Source organism: Pimephales promelas, chromosome 8 (assembly GCF_988280905.1).
Source record: "Pimephales promelas chromosome 8, fPimPro1.hap1.1, whole genome shotgun sequence".
NCBI classification, from domain to species: Eukaryota; Metazoa; Chordata; class Actinopteri; order Cypriniformes; family Leuciscidae; genus Pimephales; species Pimephales promelas.
The window spans coordinates 34099490-34115275 of record NC_142776.1 but is presented as its reverse complement, the minus strand read 5'-3'; the positions used below and the strand labels follow the sequence as shown (position 1 = coordinate 34115275).

The 15786-nt window shown below is 36.4% G+C and overlaps 3 protein-coding genes across 3 annotated transcripts; 1 reads left to right on the top strand and 2 right to left on the bottom strand.

The window, feature by feature from the left end:
- Positions 1 to 1360: 1360 nt before the first annotated feature.
- chmp4ba (charged multivesicular body protein 4Ba) lies at positions 1361 to 7060 on the bottom strand. The gene is made up of 5 exons (XM_039692944.2): positions 6732 to 7060; positions 3868 to 4045; positions 3075 to 3189; positions 2767 to 2887; positions 1361 to 1692 (listed from the first exon to the last, which is right to left on the bottom strand). Exons 1-5 carry the CDS (start codon positions 6913 to 6915, stop codon positions 1628 to 1630), a joined length of 663 nt encoding a protein of 220 aa, XP_039548878.1. The 5' UTR covers positions 6916 to 7060; the 3' UTR covers positions 1361 to 1627.
- A 1144-nt stretch (positions 7061 to 8204) lies between these two features.
- atp5f1e (ATP synthase F1 subunit epsilon) lies at positions 8205 to 9024 on the top strand. Its single transcript, XM_039691989.2, has 3 exons — positions 8205 to 8363; positions 8602 to 8726; positions 8888 to 9024. The coding sequence occupies exons 1-2, from the start codon at positions 8332 to 8334 to the stop codon at positions 8723 to 8725; spliced, it is 156 nt and encodes a 51-aa protein (XP_039547923.1). The 5' UTR covers positions 8205 to 8331; the 3' UTR covers position 8726; positions 8888 to 9024.
- Positions 9025 to 11202: 2178 nt separating this feature from the next.
- tubb1 (tubulin, beta 1 class VI) lies at positions 11203 to 14779 on the bottom strand. The gene is made up of 4 exons (XM_039693505.2): positions 14498 to 14779; positions 13710 to 13818; positions 12716 to 12826; positions 11203 to 12559 (listed from the first exon to the last, which is right to left on the bottom strand). Exons 1-4 carry the CDS (start codon positions 14552 to 14554, stop codon positions 11427 to 11429), a joined length of 1410 nt encoding a protein of 469 aa, XP_039549439.1. The 5' UTR covers positions 14555 to 14779; the 3' UTR covers positions 11203 to 11426.
- Between the last annotated feature and the right edge of the window lie 1007 nt (positions 14780 to 15786).

The following is a 15786-nucleotide window of genomic DNA, read 5'->3' as shown; positions in this document are numbered from 1 at the left end:
ATTTTAATAACAATAAATGAGATTATGAGTGATAAGACAATGACAAATCCAGCACCTACAATATAATGGAAAAAACATACAGAAGTATTAAAAGCTTGTCTTTCACATTCTGTACAAATCAGTTTCCATTACTACAGACTAAAGGCAAACAAAAACGAATTGCTTCAAAATCTTCATTTTACTTTCCACGGCAAGAAAGAAACAGAATAGTACCATAATATATTATACTCCATTATTGTCTCTAAAAGATTTCTGATTGTATGCATGTAACAGGACAGTGGGTATTTTAAAATAAAAAAAAGATACATTCTCAGGCCTCTTGTCTGGAGATATACTATTTCTACAAATACATTGTCAATATTCAATAGTCAAAAACTGAACAGTGATGCTTTTAAGTGCACGAAAATAATGAAAACGGACATCTAATGGGCAAATGAAAATCCAGAGAAGTGTTAATTTGGCAAAACTTTAATGTAGGTGTAAGGTTGAAAGGCAGAGAAGGACAATAAACGAGTGTCAAAAAGCCAAACAAACAATAAACAATGTCCATGAAACCTTCAGAGTCTGATAAATAAATGTTTTTATATAGATTCTGAGGAGAGGGGGGAAAAATACTTTACCAGAACATCATAATAGTACACTTTGTAAAATATAGCATGATATTACATTAATCTGTGCTGTCTGTCCAGGTAGAAATCAGTTTGAATGCATTCACACCTCAAAATAAGACAAACATCTGAAATCTACAAGCCAAGTTGTTTACCAGTTGTAAACCATTTCTAGTGTAAAGATGTCACAAGCCAGTATTTCTGAACTATCTCAAATACAAAACAGGATTCTTGAGCGAAGACACCTGTTCAATATAGGAATCCCATGCTGTCAGGAGGCCGTATACCATCATGCCATTAAAGAGAGATGCTATGTACAGTAGAAGCCTCTTTATCACTCAAACTAGATGCATGTTCAAGAGGACGATCCCGACAACTTCATGCCCACCTCAGCCCCAAATTGGAGACCTAAAAGTGCTCATAAAGCTTAAGTGCTGATCTAGGACGTCCCATGGGCAGTACGGTTCTTGTACGAAGCACCTACACTTGCATATTGAAATGCTCGATGCACAGAATCAAAAAGGGCTTACAGTGCTTTTAACAGAACTTAATTGCGTGCATGTGAACAATGAGTTTTAGTTCCCTCCAAAAAACATGACGGAAAACGTTACAGACACCGTCCCCCGCGTGCAAAGGGTTTCCGTGTGTATTGGTTTCTTGGAGCAAGCGGAGGAGATGGAAGTCTGAAATCATAGGAGTACAGGTAACGGACACAAACACTGATCTACAACAAGCCTTTTTCATGTCAGAGCAGTCCAGAGATGAGGAGAAACGAGGAGAAATCTCAGACTTGCTTAGATGAGTGTGTCGACTGTAAGCCTGGATGAGATTTTATACTTTTTTTGAGCAGTTGCATTCATGTTTTTGTTTTCCTCTCGTGTGTGTTTATATATTAACCACCCATTTTAAACACAAAAACAACATACTGTAACATACTGAAGAGTCCTTCCAGGTCCTTTAGTAACTGGTATCGGAGTGAGGTTATGCCTTGTATAGTGTGTATGGGTTTTCGGCAAGCATTAATTGGCAGCCCATGCCTCCAGGTCTTTCATGTCATCCTCATCCTCTTCTTCTTTCTTCTTTGCTGCAAGCACAATAAAACATTCAAAAACTGCATTTAATAGAGTCTAAAGGAATGATTTGCAGTGCAAGAAATTATTTGACACGATTTGAGTGAAAAACAGGATACCAGTTACTTTTTTCCAATAAGTTACAATTTATAAATTTATGATCAATTACAATTAAAAATCTGTCCCTAACAGTCTCATACACAGCTTGACACACTGTCCACATACAATATTTGATTTAAATGTAGAGAATTACAAGTCAGTGTAAAGTTTTGACCAGTGTATATGCTGTCCCCTATTGCCAAATCATACTAGGGCTGGAACTAACGATTATTTTGATAATCGATTAATCAGACGATTATTTTTTCGATTAATCGGATAAAAAAAATTCTATTTCATTTTTTTGGTTTATTATAACTAAATAAAACCCTAAATCAGGGTTATGGCTTGCAGGACGAGACCTCGATGATCTGATTATCTCTCTTTTGTGTGTTAAACACAATCTACTTAATAGAGACAACTTCATTATTAAGAAGAAAAAAAATAAATATATATATATGACAATAACCTATGACAAAAATGCTCTCATAAACTAGATTAGTGGATAACTAATCATACACAACCACGTTACATAGGCTAGATCTATGAATATTATTATAGCCCAGTGGCTGCAAGCGTACAGCGTGCGAATACACTGACGCACACACACAAATACACTCTCTAGTTGTTTGTCTTGTAGGGAATGGCTGTGTTGTTCTCTGCTTTCTACCAAATCATTTGAACACTCGTCTTTCTTTTTTCTAAAGCTATATCAGCAACATTGAAAGCTCCAGTCTCTGTGTTTAACAATAAAGCTCATGTGATTGCAGTGTGTACCAGCTGCTTTGGCTAAAATGATCAGGTTAATTGAATCACGACGTGTGCACACGACCTCCCGAGTGTCTGAACTCACACAGCGTATGCCTGCCTTTGAGGGTAGGGGTTGTGATGGGCCATAGAAAATATCATTAATCTGATAGAAAATCAATGGAAGTCTATGCAATGTCCTTTACTAATATAGTGAAACAAAAATTCATGTGTGTGTGTAGTACCTGGTCTGGAAGGTAAGGATGTAGAGGGCACGTTTGGCAGTGGTACATTGTCTCCGATCTCCAGAAGGTTCTTATCCAACTCTTCCTGCTCCAGCTCTTCTAGTTCAGCTAACAGCTCATCCTGAAACAACACACTATCTGTTTACGGTATACCTAGAACTACATGCCTCTCAAATGTGACCACTTGTGATTGGATTTAAGTGTATGTACATCACATTAATACACTACTACACATCAAAAGTTTGGGTAGAATCTTTTTTTTTTTTTTTTTTTTACCAATGTTATCATATTAGGTATAAACCTCTTACTTCATCAAATTCCTCCCCAAATCCAACAGGCTTTGAGATTGCGTCTGAAATTTCTTGTGCCAGCTCCTGCTGTTCTGTGATGTCCTGCATAAGTTCGTCCACTTTGTCAATGTCCCTAAAGTTACACAGACAACAGACTGAGTAGTGAACTCAAATGTATGATCTCCTGCCAATAGTTCACCCCAAAATAAATATTCTGTCATAATGTAATCACCCAAACCTCTAAGACTTTCATTCATCTTCAAAACACTAATTAATTTTTTTATGAAATCTGAGAGCTTTCTGTCCCTCAAATCTGTCCCGCCAACACGAGAATGAACCTCATTGGTTCTCGCACATCAAGTGAACATGCTCGAGCTGATGTGTGAGTTGATGAATGTTTATGTGTGAATAAAAGCCTAAATTAAATCTGTTATCATATAAAGCGATCAAGTCTCTTTAGAAAATTCGGACTAAACCACTCAATTCATGATTTTTGAAGCATCAAGCTGTCAGTTGCGTTGCTGTCAATGGAGGGACAGAAAGCTTAACTTGTGTTCCAAAGATGAACGAAAGTTTGGAACGACATGAGGGTGAATAATCAATGACTGAATTTTCCCTTTTGGTAAACAAACCCTTTAACATTTTATTTAGCTATATCCAATTTCTAAGTACCATAAACCCAATAGCTTGCATTGGTAAATTGAACTTGTTTATGATAAACCCAGAACCTTGCCACAGTGAGGCTATTAGATAGGTGTCTGGAAAAAGAAGGGAAGTACTGATAAAAAGAAAAGAAAAAGAAACTCCTCACATGTTGTCATGGGCCGCCTTCATGGCCTTGGCAGCATAGCCCATATTCTTGATGACCTCAGTGTTGGTGTGGGCGTTCTCTAGCGCCTCCCGCTGGAACTCAATGGTAGAAAGGGTGCCATCAATCTGGGCTAACTGCTTCTCGTAGCGCTTCTTACGCTTCAGTGCCTGTAATGCAGCTGTTTCAAAAAGGAAGAAAGGAAATGTTAAGATTAAAGCACAAAATACAGAGTTTGGGAACCTCATGGATTATTATTGCACAACATAAAGGTCTATTGATTTTGTTAGATACTTCTTTATTTAAATTACGATTTAGCGTCATCGTCATGCATTATTGGCTGCCAGTCCAGCTGTTACCCAGAACCCAGGGATTTGGGCACAATATTGTCAAGATGCTTTAGTAAGAAATTGCTACAGCAAAAGGTAAAATGGAGAGTCCACAGTGTAAGATTCCCAGTACTAAATCAAAATTATGAGCAGAGAGGTTTTCAAAATGATTTCTCAGGGAAGCAGTGGTGCAGAGTTAGGGACTCAGTACAGGTGTGGTTAAATGAGGCGCACTCACCAAACTTAATCAGGCAAGTGAGCTGCAAAAAAAGAGCAAAAAGGGCCTGTTGCTTTCTAGTGAGAATCTGGTTGGCAGCCTAATTATGCATTAATGACAAGTACAACATGTGCTTTTCTTGTAAAGGTGAATCCTGCAAAGCCTGTCAAGAACATAACCAGGACAAGAAAGAAAAAAAGACGACAAGAAACAATTTGTGTTAAGAAATTATATTGTGCACAAAGCCTATTTAAGGACCATTGTGATTTTTTTTTTTTTGCAACATTCTTTTTAAAATTATTATGCAAAAACGACCCATTCTCATTACCATAAATTGGAAAAAAGACGTATTGTTTCAGTTTTAAATAGTTTAAGTAGGTTTATTATCGTTAACTAAGCTAAAAATAAAACCATAAAAACGTTATTTGAAACAAAACAAAAAACATTAACTGAAATAAAATATGTACTTAAAAAAACTAGGCACCATTTCTTTTTTTTTAGCTTAAATACTAAAATAACTAAAATTACAAATAAACTAAAATCAATAATTAATAATAAAAAACTATAGACATAATTTTAAAAAACGTATTACAATGACAAATTATTTTTGCTAAAACCTAAATGAAAACAGAAAAAAACTAAATCTATAGTAGTATATCAATGACACTAAAATAACACTGTTTCTAAGTCATGGTAGAAGCTGCCTCTAATTTATCTATATTATTGATATAGTTAAATCAGGGTCACATTAGTATAATAGATTTGAATGTAATGTCAAACACACACAACAACATCATCATAATGTTCCTAAAAAAGGTATTTTCAGAGCATGTTCTCTGTGAGAATCACCCATAAAAAGTCACACAAACATGTTCCATTTTACTTTTAACAGATTTGAATTCTAAACATGTGATTTGAGTGATCTGTGAAAGTTTGTAGAAGAGAAAAGAAAACAGCAGCTGTTTTGTACAATGTTTGGAATGTGACCTGAATGTATCAGGTTTGCAAGCAGCAATACGATAAAACCCTCAACAAACTCTTACATCATGAGTATGTTTAAAAAAAAGGCCACTCCAAAGACGTCACCTGTGACCTGACGTAAATGACACAAATATTTTTTCCATGAAGGCGTTGGAACTGTGAACTATGACCACACATCAGTCCCACACCCCTTGCAGTCATAAACCATCAGCTTCGTCACCTGTCGTGTCCCAGAAGCCCTCGTAGGATAATCGGATCAATTATTGATTACCTCTGTTCTGGGGACTTTAAATGTGGAGTTGAGTTACAGGCTTCCCAACAGAGATGGCTCTCTAATGTGGCCCTAATGTGGTCTAATTTATGAAACTATCTCTGGATTTCCCTAGAAGTATCGATGGGACAGAAAAAAAAAACAGCCTTATAAATTTGATTTGTGTTTACATCATTTGCACAGTCTGAAAGGGGCTAGGGGCACTAATGGAAACCATGGCAAAGGCATATTGATCACAATTTTTTGATTTTATGTTGGGCAGACGGTACTAATGCTTTTTAAAAATGTATTTAGTTAAGTACTAGTAACAGTCAAATCAGAAAATAAAAAGACAGAGCATATTTAACAGTTCAGAGGATGTGAGAAAGAACAATAAAACAATTTTTATACAGAATAAACACATTGAATCAAGCTAACAAAGTTAACGGGGGCCATAACATGATTTTGAAAATCTTTCGAATATGGTTTCCTCATTTTGTGCTCTCATGTCACATAAGGGGGGTTTTGACTTGAGCTATTCTTGACTTGCATATAAAATAATTAAAAGATTATGTAATTTTGTTTTTCAGAAAAGTTTGGGTTTTGTAAATAAAGTAAAATATGAGTTATAAGTTATAAATTACAAAAAATAACATTTTTTTGCATTTACAGAATAACATTGATGAATAATTTTGTATGTTATTGCCTTTAGTTTTGTTTGAAGCTCTTCTGGAGGAAAGTCCGTGAGTCAACTATCATGACCATGGAGACCAGGGCAGGGCAAAGATGAACTGATGGAGAGAATTCATCAAATTAAAGGAAAATTATCATCCTAAATAAAACATTTGACATTTATCCCAGTCATCCACGACAGATCTGAATGACTAGTTCTGTTCATTACTCCGTTACTTATATAACTTCGATCACAAATATACATTTTTTAGTTAATTAATTTGTCTGATACACAACATAACAGGCACGCGAAGCTGTGACAACCATACACACTACAAAGCTAATTTCACACTGCCAACCTAACCTGATTTAACGTTAACCAGCTAATCTATGCCAGGTGAGTCAGTTCATCTCTCACCTCTTTTGTTCTTCGTTCCGTTCCTCTTGGCCGTAACAAGCTCCTGGTCGATCTTTTTCTCCAGGAATTCCTGCTTCTTGGTCAGCATTTCTTCTGTTTCTCGCAGTCGCTGGATAGCCTCTTGAGGGCTTGGGGATTTACCCCCTTTTCCACTGCTACCAAATAACTTCCCAAACAAAGACATTTTGCCCTCGGGACGACAGCAAGGATTGATTTTGTGTCTACTAGTCTGGACTGGTCACCTCAGAGTATCTTCTGTCTGTCACTGGCTCAACAGGCTTGTTGTTGTTTTTTCTGCTTCCTCTTCTCTAACCCAGGCCGCATGACATCATCACGTCACAAGAACATGACGAACGTGGTTTTCCGATTGTCACGTTCTGAACTATTTTACAAAATAAGAGTCTCAAATAACTACATTAGAAAATGTACTTAACGTTTTGGATTGGTGTGGAGCTTTTGATTAAATTGAACATTGTTTTGCAGCTGAGTGAATTTGACATAATAAACTTCAATGATCATGGAATTTAGAAAGAAAAGGCACACTTCATACAATTGTTAATATTAATGGGAAAGTTTCACATTCATGAAATGGTCAGCTGATTCCAAACCAAATATTTCTTACTTTAGAAATTATTCAAAGATTTATTGTTTTGTTTCGTGTAATTGCACAAGTAAAAAGGCAATTAGAGCTTATAACATTTTAAGCAGGTATGTTACTGTATAAAGTGGCACTGTTTTCTTTTTGTCTATTATAATTTTGTCCTTTTTGCACAGTGTTATTTTTATTATATTTTACTTTAGTTATTTTGATTTTATTTACTTTTAATGAATATGTCTCATTGTATTGTTCTGGTTTAGGGCATTAATAATAAAAAAAATGTCACTTTGTTCACAAATGGGTGGTGGCAAGTTTTAAGATTACGTTTATAATACTAGGGAGGTTCCATATACATAATTTTTTATTTATTTATTTTTTTTTACAAAATGTACTACATTTTATACATGATTTTAAACAATAGTCTATGGTTTAATTAAAGTAAATTATTTTTTTAAAGCATGTATTATTATTATTATTATTATTAAATAGAATATTGATGGGTCATAAGTGTTTATGAACAATCGGATTTCATGAAATCTTAGCGAATCTTACCCGTCGTCGTTCCTACGAAATAAAATAACCTTATGATTTAAATAAATTCTTATGTCATATTAAATATCTAGTAATTATTAATTTATGCAGAATTAGCGGACATTAAATACGACTGTTTAAATATTACATGTATTCTCAAACTAGAGAATTAGAATTGAAAGTGACTTTTTTCCCACTAATATTTATTATTATTATTTTAATCCTTTTTAAATTCCACAAAACCTGATTTTTTATTTGTGAAACGTTTTTTATTTAACTATAATTAAAATAATAATTAAAAAATGTACTTTACTCCGTGGTCAGAGTAAATGATTGGCAGGTTTGCCAGCCAATGCAACTGTACGCTGGTCTATGACGTGAGTTCCGGTGTACGCACAGGCCTTGTCCTCGTCCTTGATCAAATCCCTCAGCAGCACTTGACGGACGAAAGACACACATTTGCACGGAAAAATGGTCGCTTACTGGAGACAAGCAGGGCTGAGGTAACGTTACCATTAAAATTAAACAAAGTAAAAGCTGTGTAATTTCTATTTTAATTGCTGTGCGGTCCGTGAAGTTACAAAGCTGCTGTTAATTAGGTTTGGCCTTGCTCTACGGCTATGCATTTTACTGTAGTAGTAACGTTAGTGTCATTTTGAATTTGAATCAAAATTCACATTCGTAAGAGCAGGGGTTTTTTGTAGTTATTTTGTAACCTAATATTTGTTTTTGTCATTTCAGTTACATCAAGTACTCGGCTATCTGCGCCAGGGTCGTGCGGGCAGCACTGAAGCCACAGATCAGAGTCGAGGCGCTTAAAAACGCAGAATCCAATGTGAAGGTCATTAAAATCAAGACGGCATAATGTGAGTTCCTTATTCCTTTAAACAATTCAAGTGTTTATCTGAACTGGTCTACTGTTGTAGAAATTGATGCATTAACTGAACATTTTTAGACCTACCTTTTTAAGTCCCATGTTTTATGGAAGGTTTGTTATGATTGATGTACTTTTCTGCTTTTTTTGTAGGAGCTGCAATTACACCCTGCAATCCCTACTTCTCCATATACATTCTCTGTCGGATTTACATCAAGACCCGCAGTTATGTTGATTGAATGAAAATAGTTGTATTCTTTTGATAATAAATTATGAGTCTCAAACTAAAACAGTCTTCACTCTGTGTGTTCTTGGTCTAAAGAGCAAGCATGCATTGGGCATGAGTGTGTGCATTACTTTTAATTTATCATGTCAGTTTTGCTTGTTATATGTAAGTAATATTGACATTGTCCACACTTGGTTGGCTGTGTGGTAGTAAAATGGTTTCTGCGTAAGATGTGGACAGATTTGGCTTATCAATGCTCTTTGTATATAATTAATATTTCACAGGCTATACAAGGATGGTATTTCAGTATACATCAGGTTTAACTAGAGATGTGTTAAAAACAGCAGGATTTCCAGATATTACTGTGTCTAGTATTTTATTAAAACATGTACAGTGTTCGCATTATGTAAGACCTCTTAAAGGGATGCTTCACCCAAAAATAAATAAATTCTGTCATCATTTACTCTCCCTCAAATTGTTGCATGAATTTCTTTCTTCTGCTGAACACAAAGGAAGATATTTTGAAGATCATTTGGAACTTTGGCACCATTGACTTCCATTGCATTGTATTTATGGTTTGCAACAACTTGAGGGTGAGTAAATGATGACATAATTTATTTTTGGGTGGAGAATCCCTTTAAATTGAATATTTTGTTGCTTACTGGTGTCCAGTTTTGGGTTTTTTTCATAATTGAAAACTGATGTGTGCATGACATAATTGACGATGAAATGGAAAATAAAAGTTCCTAGCATTATAAATAGTGAAGAACAATGCAGATACAACAAATATGTTTTAATTGTTATATGTTAATAATAACATGCGTTTTAAAGGATAAGCAAAAGTAACAAAAACAGAAATGTAGCCTGTTGAATGTATAAAAAAAAACTACAGAAGAATTTAAGCCTCTATATAATATTACATCACACAAATGAAAACCAGTTTTGACTTTAAGTTTCTTTCTGTTAAATCTTTGTAGATTTTCATTATTACAGAACATACAGAAATGTGCTGTGCTCTCCAGTGAATACAATCAATATTTTGTATATATATATATATATATAGAGAGAGAGAGAGAGAGAGAGAGAGAGAGAGAGAGAGAGAGAGAGCGATTTACAATATAGTAAACACTACTGTTAGTTTGGGTTCAGTTAATACTTTTTTCAGTAAGGATGCATTGAATTGATCAAAGGTGACTATAATGTTTATAATGTTACAACAGATTTTAATTTCAAGAAATGCAGTTCTTTTGAAAGTATCAAGGTTTCCACAAAAATATTAAGCATTAGAACTCTTTTCATTATTGATAATAAATTCACATTATTACTGTTTACTGTATTTTTGATTAATTAAAGGATGCCTTAAAGAGCATAAGAGACTTTTTTTTTTAAAACAAATTACAAAAATCTGACCAACCCCAAACTTTTGAACAGTTGTGTACATCTGCCTGAAAAGATATTTAAAAGATTAGAAAACTCCTATGTCCTATGTGTAATTCATAATTTTCTTCTGGAGATCAGACATATTTCACAGTTTGTTATGTACAGAGGCTCCAAATAACATTTGAACACTTGAGGAACAGTGTCATTAAATTACATAAAATATAAAAACAAAAATACATTTCAATAGGTTGTAAATGTTAAAGAGATGTTCTAAATGACACTTTGGACACTGCGATTAACATATTTGAACTTCAGATGCCCCTATATCTAATGCAATGTAATACATAACATCCATTTTAAAGGAGTAGTTCCCTTTAAAAAAAAAAACTTGCTGATAATTTACTCACCCACATGTTATCCAAGACATCCACTTCTTTCTTTCTTCAGTCGAAAAGAAATTAAGGTTTTTGATGAAAACATTCCAGGATTTTTCTCCATATAATGGACTTCAATGGGAACCAAACAGTTCAAGGTCCAAATTAGAGTTTCAGTGCAGCTTCAAAGGGCTTTAAACGACACCAAACCATGAATAAGGGTCTTATCTAGCGAAACGATTGCTCATTTCAAAAATAAATAAAGAGTTCAAGTTTTATAAGCACTAATACTCCGCTTGCTCTGTTCTGTGATGCGCATTCGTGACTCTCCTGTTTGAACTCGTTCATCAGCATTAACAAATCTTTCGAGTCATTTGGTTCAGAATGACGTTTCGCTAGATAAGACCCTTATTCGGTCTGGTGTCGTTTAAAGCCCTTTGAAGCTGCACTTGAAACTCTCATTTGGACCTTGAACCGTTTGGTTCCCATTGAAGTCCATTATATGGAGAAAAATCCTGGAATGTTTTCATCAAAAACCGACGTGGACATCTTGGATACCATGGGGGTGAGTAAATTATCAGCAAAAGTTTTTTTAAAGTGAACTACTCCTTTAAGGGTATCTGAAGTGTCTAAATACTTTTTGTGCCCACTGAATGATCTCACTCTTGACCCAATCACATCCACTCGTGCCATATTCACAAAAGCACTCGCGTCATTCGCTATCAGATGTTTCAGCGACCGACTCAGTCTTAACCTCTACTCGAGTGCTCTGTACTATTGATGGCAGACCCTCCTCTTCTGCCTCTTCATCTTCTGCGTCGTAATCAATATCGGCTGTGGCATCCTGATATTGCTGGTATTCTGAAACCAGATCATTCATGTTGCTCTCCGCCTCGGTGAACTCCAGCTCATCCATGCCCTCCCCTGTGTACCAATGCAGAAAGGCCTTGCGTCGGAACATGACCGAAAACTGCTCCCCTATGCGCTTGAATATCTCCTGGATGGCGGTGTTGTTTCCGATGAACGTGGAGGCCATTTTGAGGCCTCGTGGCGGGATATCACAAACAACGACTTTGACGTTGTGAGGGATCCAATCCACAAAGTAATTGCTGTTCTTCTGCTGAATGGCGAGCATCTGCTCATCGACCTCCTTAGTGGACATGTGACCACGGAAAATGCCCGCCACTGTCAGATAGCGTCCTCGACGCGGGTCGCACGCGGTCATCATGTTACGGGCGTCGAACATCTGCTGGGTGAGCTCGGGCACCGTCAGGGCACTGTATTGTTGGCTACCACGTGCTGTGAGAGGAGCGAAACCAGGCATGAAGAAATGGAGACGCGGGAAGGGCACCATATTGACGGCCAGCTTCCGAAGGTCAGCGTTCAGTTGACCTGGGAAGCGGAGGGAGGTTGTGACCCCGCTCATGGTGAGGGATACGAGGTGGTTGAGATCTCCATAAGTTGGCGTTGTGAGCTTGAGAGTGCGGAAGCAGATATCATACAACGCTTCGTTGTCAATACAAAACGTCTCATCTGTATTCTCAATCAGCTGGTGAACTGATAGGGTCGCGTTATACGGCTCCACCACAGTATCGGAGACCTTCGGCGAGGGCATTACGCTGAAACTATTCATGATGCGGTCAGGGTACTCCTCTCGGATCTTATTGATAATCAAGGTACCCATTCCCGAACCAGTGCCACCACCTAGAGAGTGGACGAACTGGAACCCCTGCAAGCAGTCGCAGCTCTCCGCTTCATTACGGACACGTTCCACAACCTGCTCCACAAGTTCTGCGCCCTCGGTATAGTGACCTTTGGCCCAGTTATTGCCGGCTCCAGAATTGCCTTTATATTTACAGAGAGAAAACAGCATCAGGAATGACATTATGGTGCCAGGTTAAAAATGTTCCTGAATCAACTCTTCTGTCAGTCAGTTTTAGAGTTTGAGTCAAGTGGTGGTTACTTAAATTGTGGTCATATTGTAGATGATCATTGACTGACCGTGTATAAAATTATCCGGTCTGAAGAGCTGTCCTATGTGGCTGCTCCTCACGCTGTCCATAGTGCCAGGCTCCAGGTCCACTAACAATGCTCTTGGAACATATTTGCCACCTGACAGGCAATGAAATATCTCAGTCACTGAGAATTTTGTGGTTTAGGAAGTTACTGTGCACCTCGACTGCAAGACTGCCCCACTTACCAGATAAAGACAGCTGAGAATGGTTCTTACAATATAAAACACACCATTTACAGTAATAACAAAGGTCCAGGTCTTTTGGTTCGAGGTCCAAAAGACAGTTTCAGTGCAAACTGTTCAAAGGGCTTTAAACGATTCCAGACGATGAATAAGGCTCTTATCAAGCGAAACAATCGCTCATTTAAAAAAAACAAAAAAACAAAGTTTAAGTTTTATAAGCTCAAATGGTCGCCTTGCTCGTTCAAAATGAACTAATTTTTTCCCGAGTCAATTGGGAAAAAATTTCGTTGAATGAACCAAAATATCACACAAAAAAAGATTCGTTCATTTTGATGAACGAGTTCGAACAGGAGAGTCACGAACGTGCATCACAGAACAGAGCAAGGCAACCATTTAAGCTTATAAATCTTAAACTTTGTTTTTTTGGGTTTTTTTAAATGAGCGATCGTTTCGCTTGATAAGACCCTCATTCATTGGTCTGGAATCGTTTAAAGCCCTTTGAACAGTTTGCACTGAAACTGTCGTTTGGTTCCCAGTAAAGTCCATTATATGGAGAAAATCCTGGAATGTTTTCATCAAAAACCTTAATTTCTTTTCGACTGAAGAAAGAAAGACATGGATATCTTGTATCTTGGACATGGGGGTGAGTAAATTGTCAGCAAAAGTTTTTTCAAAAGTGAACTACTCCTTTAAATAGCTTGTACAAATGTGCCTTATGAGAAAACAAAACCTTACTGGTGTGCATCTTTAGACAGAACAATGGCACAGACATATTTTAAGATAAGGTAATGTGCATACCATGTGCTTCATTGAAGTACACATTGACCCTCTGAAGCTGAAGGTCCATGTCGCCCTCATATGTTCCTGCTCTGTTAATACCATGTTCTTCACTGATCACCTCCCAGAACTGCAAACACATTATTCATATTTTCTCCATTTATTACATTTTGACCTGATCAAACTTGTATCGACATCTTCAGTACTAAAGGAAACCTTAGATTAAAAACAAAAAAACAAAAAAAAACAGTCAAGGCATTCAACAACTGACTTGTGTTTAGTTTTAATGACTTGCACTAGTTCTTCCGGATGTCATTTTTTAAAAACTACAATTCTACTGCACCTATCACTCTGAAATTCACAGACAATTTCTATGATAAAGAAGGCCTAGCCCGTCATATGAGGCTCTGTCTCTTATCTTACAGTAGACAACACTAGGGTGAACACCCTATGACCTCACCGCATGTATCATAACTTCAAATATTTATTCAGTTTAAAAATACATTTTAGTAGTACAACACAGCTTTTGCTATAGCTTATAACTGAAGCCATTGCTGCAATATTTAGCCATTAGCAGAATATTGTTCAAAATGACAGTAAAATCCCAAAAAATACAATGATAATCAAATTGTATGAGAAAAACAAACTAAAAAATAAACTACAAATAAATACTTGTAATGAATTCTCAATTGTCTGTTAATCATGCATACGATTATCTTGCTTGAATCAAGTTAAGTTGAAGATGATAAAGAATCTACTAGTACTAATCATAAAGTATACACAAAAATACATATTTTAAGACATCGTACCTTAGAGCCGATCTGATTCCCACACTGTCCGATCTGTAGATGAACAATCTCACGCATAATGATGAATTAGGCAAGCTGAAAGAGCAGGAATAGCCTTGACGGTGAGTCTGAGGTGCCCACTGTGTGTGAAATACCACTGATGACATCATTCAGAGGGAGTCACCCATATGCCACACGATGCCACATAACGTACTTGTCATTGTGACACGGAATTAGCAAACTAGCAGAAGTGACTGTTGGTTTTCAGTGAAGTTCAACTATGTTGTAGGGTCAAAGTTTAACTCACTATGAATGACCACTTGTATTTCTTAAGTATTTAAGGATAGTTTGAAGATTTTAATATGTAAAATGACGGGTGCAAAGTCCTCTCATCAAGAGCTTCGATCAGTCACTGTCTCTGGTGTTTAATGATAAGACTCCTACAAGCCCTATCAGAAGCAATGCAGTGACAGACCGTCAGAGAGACAGACAGACAGACCACATGCTCATTGTCTCTGTGTTTCCTGCCACAAGAGTTACAGTTTATATATGTTGAAGTTGGTATTTCTGCACTGCACAGTATATATTTGATATGTCTTATTGGTCTGGAATTGTAATTTGGAGGCCAGCATACATGCAGATTTATAATTTACCAACAGATGTCACTGTTGTGCACAAATAACTTTTTTGTTATTTTATTTTTTGCCCCTACATTTAAACATAAACTCAGTAATTCATCTTTACATCAAAAGATTCTTGACTGTCAATGGTCCAAACAACCATAAATAATATAAGTTAAGATAAACCACAAGTACTTAGTTGTTCAAAAGACTCAAAGTCAAAGGAAAGTGTGAAACGAAGGCACTGTTGTAGTAGATAATGTGAATTCATGAGGCATGTTGTAAGACAGATTAAGAACAGAAGGCAAGCTATTGTGCGAGTTATTCAACCTTCCAAGAAACAGGAGAGCGGTCATGTATTAAGCAAAGTGCTGTGGTGTTTGTAGAAACTGTGTCTGATCTGCAGCTACAATGAGGTCTTTCATCATTTCATGTCATTTTATTAGTAAGGGAAATCAAACAGAGAGAGCAACAAGAGGGTGAGTGAGAGAAAGCAAACGATAAAGGACAAGAGAGTCAGCTTCACTTTTATATATTCAGTCTCTTATTCTGACTAATTCATTCCGCATGTGACATATGTCTAAACTTTTGGATTCATAACATGACACAACGTAAAGAAAATAAAACATTATGCTCTACTCTGTTACACTATCTATCTATCTATCTATCTATCTATCTATCTATCTATCT